At 52.8% G+C, this 7,493-nt stretch overlaps 1 protein-coding gene across 1 annotated transcript in view; it reads left to right on the forward strand.

Annotated features, from left to right (window-relative positions):
- TNRC18 (trinucleotide repeat containing 18) overlaps positions 1-7,493 on the forward strand; it is a gene marked incomplete at its 3' end in the record, with an annotated part of 44,995 nt that extends 37,502 nt beyond the window's left edge. The window contains exons 17-18 of the mRNA XM_028498051.2: positions 440-700; positions 7,465-7,493. Coding sequence (XP_028353852.1) covers positions 440-700; positions 7,465-7,493 — 290 coding nt within the window. The remainder of the gene's footprint in view (positions 1-439; positions 701-7,464) is intronic.

A 7,493-nucleotide genomic window follows, 5' to 3' on the forward strand; every position in this document is an offset into this window, starting at 1 on the left:
GCCCGCCCTCCCCTCTCTGCCCTGCCTTCGCCTCTTTCCTCCTCTCCCCTCCTGCTCCCTTCCCCAGCCTTCATGTTGTGCGTCGGGGCGTGTGTGTGCGCGTGCGTGCGCGTGAGACCGTGGAGAGCGCTGTCTCCAGTCCTTGTCCGTGTGTCTGTCCCCCTCCCTGCAGCACAGGTGCATGTTGGCGCTCCCCTTGCAGAAACACACTCGACTCCCAAAGCCGATGCCCACCTCTGGGCTGTCCAGGATGCCCAGGTCTTGGGCTCGCTTTGATGGGGGCACTGGGCCATCGGGGGGACTTGTGGGCTGGCGAGGAGTGAGGAGCTGGGCTGGAGCCAAGGCCCCCCTTGCTGGCGCTCCAGCTGCGGGGGGGCAGTGGGGGGTGGTGCAGGCTCAGGCCAGGGCTCTGACTCGCTCCCTGTTTTCTACACGCCAGATGAGAGCTCCGAGGAGGAGGAGGACGAGGAGGACGAGGAGGATGAGCTGGACGAGGAGGAGGACGAGGCCGCCGGAGGCTATAGGCTGGGGGCCCGGGAGCGGGCCCTGTCGCCAGGCCTGGAGGAGAGCGGGCTGGGCCTGCTGGCCCGCTTTGCAGCCAGTGCCCTCCCCAGCCCCACCGTGGGCCCGTCCCTGTCAGTGGTGCAGCTGGAGGCCAAGCAGAAGGCCCGCAAGAAGGAGGAGCGGCAGAGCCTGATGGGTAAGTACCAGCGGATGGGCTGCAGGGAGCTGGGTACCGCTGCCCCATCCTACAGATGAGGCATCCGAGGCTCAGGTAAGCTGGGAGCCCTGCCTCCTGGGCCAGCCGTGTCCTTAACAGAGGGCACTGGTTATGGCGGCTGTGGCCTGCCACTCCCTGTGAGGGGTCTCCAAAACTGTGCAGTGGCCTTCACTGTTGATGCTGCCAACGAACAGCACTTGATCCCCCCACTTCAGGTGCCTGGTGTCAGGCAGCTCAGGGAAGCAGAGGCCTCGGATCTGCAGCCCGCGGGGCTGTGGGAGCCCACAGGAGGCCCCTGATCCAGCCTGGCGGGTCAGGGAGGCCCCTTCAGGTTGGCGACACTCTGGTTGAGCCATGACAGAGAAGTGGGAGGTGGCTAAGCATACGTAGAAGAAATCAAGGTGCAGGTGGAAGGAACAGGCCATGCAGCCTTTTGGAAGAAGGGGAAGCTCTTTACACTTGGGGCAGTAGAGGGGTTGCACTCAGTGAGATGCACTGGCCCAGACAGGGCAGGCCTCCTGGGGCCTGGGGTCGCAGCCTGGAGGGGGTCATCAGTGCCGGGCGCAGGGGGCAGGTGCTGGGTCGCTGTGAGCCAGGCTTACCTTCCCACTGCCTGGATGGGCAGACAGAGGCAGCCGGCACTAACACTCGGGCAGGAGGCTCAGCCTTGTCCGGGCCCCACTTCCTCTTTCTGCATCTCCAATCATATCCTTGCCTTCTTGGGACAGACAGACGTCTTGGGACTCTCTCCTGGGCCCCCTCCCATTCTCACGGGGCCAACTCTCCCAACACGGACCCAGCCCCCCTTCACCTGGGGTTGGTGTTTGCGACTGAGATGGTCCTGCATGTGTTCAGGCGGTGAGCTCGCCTGGCCTCAGTAGGGGCAGGTCCTTGGCCTGGCTGCTCCGGCCTCCTTGCCCTTTTCTGAGCCTCAGCGGTATACGTGAGGCCCTCCTGGCAGGGGCTGGGGCCAGGAAAATGGGCACTTGGTGCTACCCTGCTGCCCCCCAGGCCTCCCCCATCTGCCCTGGCTTCATGCACTCCACAGGCTCCAGGACCAAAGCCCATTCCCAGTGGCCTGCACCACCTCCCGAGACCCCATCTCTGGGGTGATCTCACTGTCTCCCCGGAGTCCACGCCAGGCTCCAGGCCCTGCCCTGCCTCCTTCCTCTCTCTTCTCTCTCTCTTACCCCCATGTTCTGCCATTGTCCCCTGGGGGCTTCGGGCCTGGCTCCATCCAGGCCTTACCCCTCTTGGGTGTTCTCTACACAGAAGCAGCTGCAGGACTTTTCCTCAGAGCTCACACTTGAGCAGGCCGCTTCTCTTGTGTCGCACCTCTGACTGGCTCCCATTGCCCTCTGGACAGATTGCACCTGTCTGACCCTCCACCCTCAGACTGGCCGCTCAGACAGCATCATCCTGTCCACAGCCTCCACCCCGCCCGTTTGCACCAGCCAGCCCAGAGCTTCAGGCCTCTGCACTTGCCCCAAACATCCGTTTCATCCAAATTGTCAAACGTATTGGCAGAGAGTTCAGAATTTCCCCTTTTAATACTTTCAGTGTTCTAAGGGTCTGTGGTGATGTTTCCTTTTTCATTGCTGTTACAGATAATTTGTTTCTCCTCTCTTTATTTCTTGATCAGTGTGGCTAGAAGTTATTGATTTCAGCGCTTCGTTATTTCCTTCTTTCCTTCCTTTTTCTCTGGGTATAATTTACAACCACTTCCCATTTCTTTATTTATTTATTTCTAAAATTTAAAATTTATTTTTGGCTGTGTTGAGTCTTCATTGCTGCGCTCGGGCTTTCTCTATTCGCGGCGAGCGGGGGCTACTCTTTGTTGCGGTGCATGGGCTTCTCATTGCGGTGGCTTCTTATTGCGGAGCTCGGCCTCTAGGCGTGTGGGCTTCAGTAGTTGCATCATGCAGGCTCAGTACTTGCGGCACACAGGCCCTAGAGCGTGTGGGCTTCAGTAGTTGCAGCATGCGGGCTCAGTAGTTGGCTCGGGCTCTAGGTGTGTGGGCTTCAGTAGTTGCATCATGCAGGCTCATTACTTGCGGCACACAGGCCCTAGAGCGTGCGGGCTTCAGTCGTTGCAGCATGCGGGCTAAGTAGTTGCTGCACACAGGCTCTAGGGCGCGTGGGCTTCAGTAGTTGTGGTGCACGGGCTTAGTTGCTCCGTGGCATGTGAGATCTTCCCGGCCCAGGGATCAAACCCGTGTCCCCTGCATTGGCAGGTGAATTCTTAACCACCGTGCCACCAGGGAAGTCCCTGTTTCACTTTCTTGATAGTGTTGTTTAAAACAAAAAATTTTAATTTTGATGAAATCCAATTTATCTATTTCTTCTGATGTCACTTGTACTTCTGGTGTTATATGTCAGAAAGTATTGCCTGATTCAAGGTCGCAAAGATTTAGTCCTGTTTTCTCCTAAGAGTTTTATAGTTTGAGAGTTACATTTAGGTCTGTCGTCCATTTTGAGTTATTTTTGTGTGCGAGTGATGTAGGGGTTTTTTGCATGTGGAGATCCATTTGCCTCAGTATCATGTGTTGAAAAGTCTGTTCTTTCCTCATCAAATGCTCCTGGCGCCCCTGTCAAAAATCAGTTGAACAGTTGAAAATAAATATGAAGGATTATTTCTGGACATTCAGTTCTATTCCATTGATCTGTGTGTCCTTATGCCAGTACCACATTATCTTGATTACTGTGGGAATTATTGTAGGAAGCTTTGAAACTGGGAAGTATGAGTCCTCCATTTTTGTTGTTCTATTTCAAGATTGGTGCTTCAGAATCCCTTGCATTTCCATATGGATTTTAGGATCAGTTTAACCATTTCTGCAAAAAAGCCATCTGGGATTCTGATAAGAATTGTGTTGAATTAGTAGATGATACTAGGGAGTATTGATTTCTCAACGATATAAGTTTTTCAGTCCATGAACATGGAATGTCTTTCCGTTTATTTGGGTCTTTAATTTCTTTCAACAATGTTTTGTAGTTTTCATTGTATGGGTCTTGCATTTGTCTTGTTAAATTTATTTCTAAGTAATTATTCTTTTTGATGCTCTTATAAATGGAATGTTTTTCATTTTTGGAGTATTCGTTGCTAATGTATAGAAATATAATTGATTTTTGTAAGTGAATCTTGTGTCTTGCAACTTTGCTAACCTCATTTATTCTAAAAGCTTTTTATTAGATTCCTTAGGATTTTCTGTATACAGCAGGGGTCCCCAACCCTCAGGCCGTGGACCGATACTGGTCTGCAACCTGTTAGGAACTGGGCCGCACAGCAGGAGGTGAGTGGCGGGCGAGTGAGCGAAGCTTCATCTGCCGCTCCCCATCTCTCCCCATGGCTCGCATTACCGGCTGCATCATCCCCCCCTCCAATCCGTGGAAAAATTGTCTTCCATGAAACCAGTCCCTGGTGCCAAAAAGGTTGGGGACCGCTGATATACAAGATCATGTCATCTACAAATACAGATAGTTTTATGTCTTCCTTTCCAGTGTGTATTCCTTTTATTTTTCTTGCCTAATTGCTCTGGCTAGAATCTCCCATGCAGTATTGAATCGAAGTGGTGAGAATAGATACCTTTGTCTTGTTTGGTTCTTTTTCCTGCCCTCTAGATATCTTAGGGAGAAAGCACTCATTCTTTTACCATTAAGTATGATGTTGTGGGTTTTTTCATAGATGTCCTTTGTCAGGTTGAGGAAGTTTCTTTCTATTTCTTATTTGTTGAGTGGTTTTATCATGAAAGGGTGTTAGATTTTGTCAGTTACTTTTTCTGTGTCTGTTGTTGTTGTGTTCATGTGGTTTTTATCCTTTATCCTATTAATATGGTGCATTACATTGATTTTTTTTTTTTAAAGAATGTCAAACCAACCTTGCATTCCTGGGATATATCCCACTTGGTCATTGTGCATAATCTTTTTCATATGTTTCTGGATTATGTTCACATTTGTTTATGTCCTCTTGATGGATTGACTATTTCATCATTTTAAAATGTCCTTCTTTGTCTCTAGATTTTTATCTTAAAATTTGTTTTGTCCGATAAAAGTACAGACATACCTCAGAGATAATTGTGGGTTTAGACCAACATAATAAAGCCAACATCACAATAAAGCGAGTCACACAAATGTTTTAGTTTCCCAGTACGTATCAAAGTTACATTTACACTATACTGTAGTCTTAAGGGTGCAGTAGCATTATGTTTAAAAAAAAAAGATACATGCCTTAATTAAAAAATACTTTATTGCTAAAAATTGCTAACCATAATCTGAGCCTTCAGTGAGTCTTAGTAGTGACACCAAAGGTAACTGATGACAGATATAACATAACAAATATAATAATATAATATAATAATAATAATGAAAAAGTTTGAAATATTGCGAGAATTACCAAAATGTGCCACGGAGATATGAAGTGAACAAACACTGTTGGAAAAATGGCGCCGATAGACTTGCCCGATGGCAGAGTTGCCACAAATCTTGAATTTGTAAAAAGATGCAGTATCTGCAAAGCGCAATAAAGTGAGGTATGTCTGTATAGCCACTACAGCTCTTCCTTGGTTTCTATTCATATCGTATGTCTTTTTTTATCCCTTGACTTTGCATCTGTTTGTGTCTTTACTCTTTTCTTCTTTTTTTTTTTTTTTTTGTGGTACGCAGGCCTCTCACTGTTGTGGCCTCTCCCGTTGCGGAGCACAGGCTCCGGATGTACAGGCTCAGCGGCCATGGCTCACGGGCCCAGCCGCTGCACGGCTTGTGGGATCTTCCCGGACCGGGGCACGAACCCGCGTCCCCCGCATCGGCAGGCGGACTCTCAACCACTGCGCCGCCAGGGAAGCCCCATTATTTTTTGTCTATTTTTTTTGGTCTGTTTTTTTTGTTCCTTTTTTCTCTTTTACTGCCTGTTTTTTTGGGGAGGAGGCATTTGCACAGGACGCTGGTTGGGAGTCAAGGACGCAGGTTCTACTCCCTGCTCCGTCCTGTCCCGCAGCGAGGCCACGGCAGATCCTTCCCTCTCTCCGGGCCTCATGCCTGTCGCCACCGCAGGACCCTGACAGAGCCCGCTTCCTCTGTGCCAGGCACCGTTCGTGCTGCCCCATGGGTCTCATAAATATTTATCTTCTGACGCGATCTTACCCTTGAGGCTCCACCCTCCCCTCTTCCAAGCGAGTGTCCACTCCTGGCCACTCCTGGTCACTGCTCTGTGCACACTGTCCTGTACTGGCTCCCTCTGCAGGTACCTGCAGTATTCTGTGTGCGTCTAGGTTTTCTGCAGGGGGCTGTCATCAGCTGGGGTCTCATTCCGTCATACCCAAAAGCAGGACTGGCAAAGCCGGTGGTGTTTTGTGGGCTGCACCCTAATTAGCCACGAAAGCCCCCATCTGCCTCCCCCCGCAGCTCTGTTAACAAAAGATTAATTAACAGGATCATTAAGCTTTGCGAATGCGCCCTCCTCCCGGCTCCACCCTTGATACTGCGGCTGCATCTGTTGGGGTGATGGGGCTGGGCGTCCCACAGGAACCTTTGTGGACAGGTTGCTGGCTGCTCAAGGCTCCAAAGGCCTGGGGTCCAGCCCTGGCTTCCCAGCTCATTGCTCTGGGACCCAGGGCAAGTCCTTCGCTGGGGTGGTCAGCCCAGGGCTGTCACGGACATCTCATCCCCGGGGTCTGCCTGGAGGAGGCAGGCCTTCCTCATTCTCCCCACAGGGAGAAGCACCATTAACCCCCCGTTTAGATTCTTTCCCTGGCCACCAGCTCTGGGCCAGGCTCTGAGCTGTACAATGTTGTGGGCTCCAGGAGAACTCGGGGATCTATTGCTGGGGGCAGAGCAGGACGAGATAGACAAACACAGACGGGACCTCTGCAGTGTGCTGTGTGCCTGTGGTGATGGAGGGATGGCCAGAGGACCCCCCAGGACGCAGAGTGGGTCTTCTCAGAAAGGAGGCTGCAGCTGTCCGGGTAGAGGTCAGGGGAGAGATGGTGCTCTGGGCAGAGGGCCAGCAGGAGTAAAGACCTGGGGGTTTAAAAGGACAGAGGACAGCGGATCCTGGTGAGAGGTTGTGCATTCAAGGAGCCCAGGAGCTGGGCCCTAAGCTCAGGGCTGCCCTGCGGCAGAGGAAAGTGGTCCCCCCGGCTGTGGGAAGGGGCAGCTTCGGGGATGAGGGGGAGGGGCTGGGCCCCAGGGCTGTGTGGGTTCTGGGGAAGCCTGTCCTCTAGAAAGGGGACTGTGTGCTAGGGACCTGCCAGCTTTGAGAAGTGGCACCAGGAAGCAGAGCGGAGGCCCCTCTGGGCTCGGGGATTTTGTGCGGGCTTTCCCACCTTCCTCCCTTAGAGCTGCTGCCCCTACAGGTGTGGGCCGTCCCTGGCTCACCTGCCTTGGCTTCTGGTGCCTCCTGTGGAGGCACAGGAGGAGTGGGGAAGCTCACACATGCCCAGGCAGGAATCTTCACATTCCCAGACGATGCTCTTGGGGTGAGGGGTCCGGAGCAGAGTCTGGGCAGCCAGGGGGGGTTTGGGATGGGAGGGGCCAGCAGGGTCTGCCGCTCACAAGCATGTGGCTGGAAGCCCTCCTCTGGGCCTCAGGTTCCTTCCCCGAGACGAGTTGAAGCCTCCCACGGTGACGCGGTCCCCTGCAGGAGGGCTGGGCTGTGGCCTTTCTCCTGGTGGCCACGGCGGCTGGGTGGCTGGGTGGGAAGTGGGGGCCCGGGATTCCCTGTCCACAGCCCCTCCCTCACCCACGTGCAGGCACTGAGTTCGAGTACACCGACTCGGAG

The sequence above is a fragment of the Physeter macrocephalus genome, chromosome 14 (assembly GCF_002837175.3).
Source record: "Physeter macrocephalus isolate SW-GA chromosome 14, ASM283717v5, whole genome shotgun sequence".
Classification (NCBI taxonomy): domain Eukaryota; kingdom Metazoa; phylum Chordata; class Mammalia; order Artiodactyla; family Physeteridae; genus Physeter; species Physeter macrocephalus.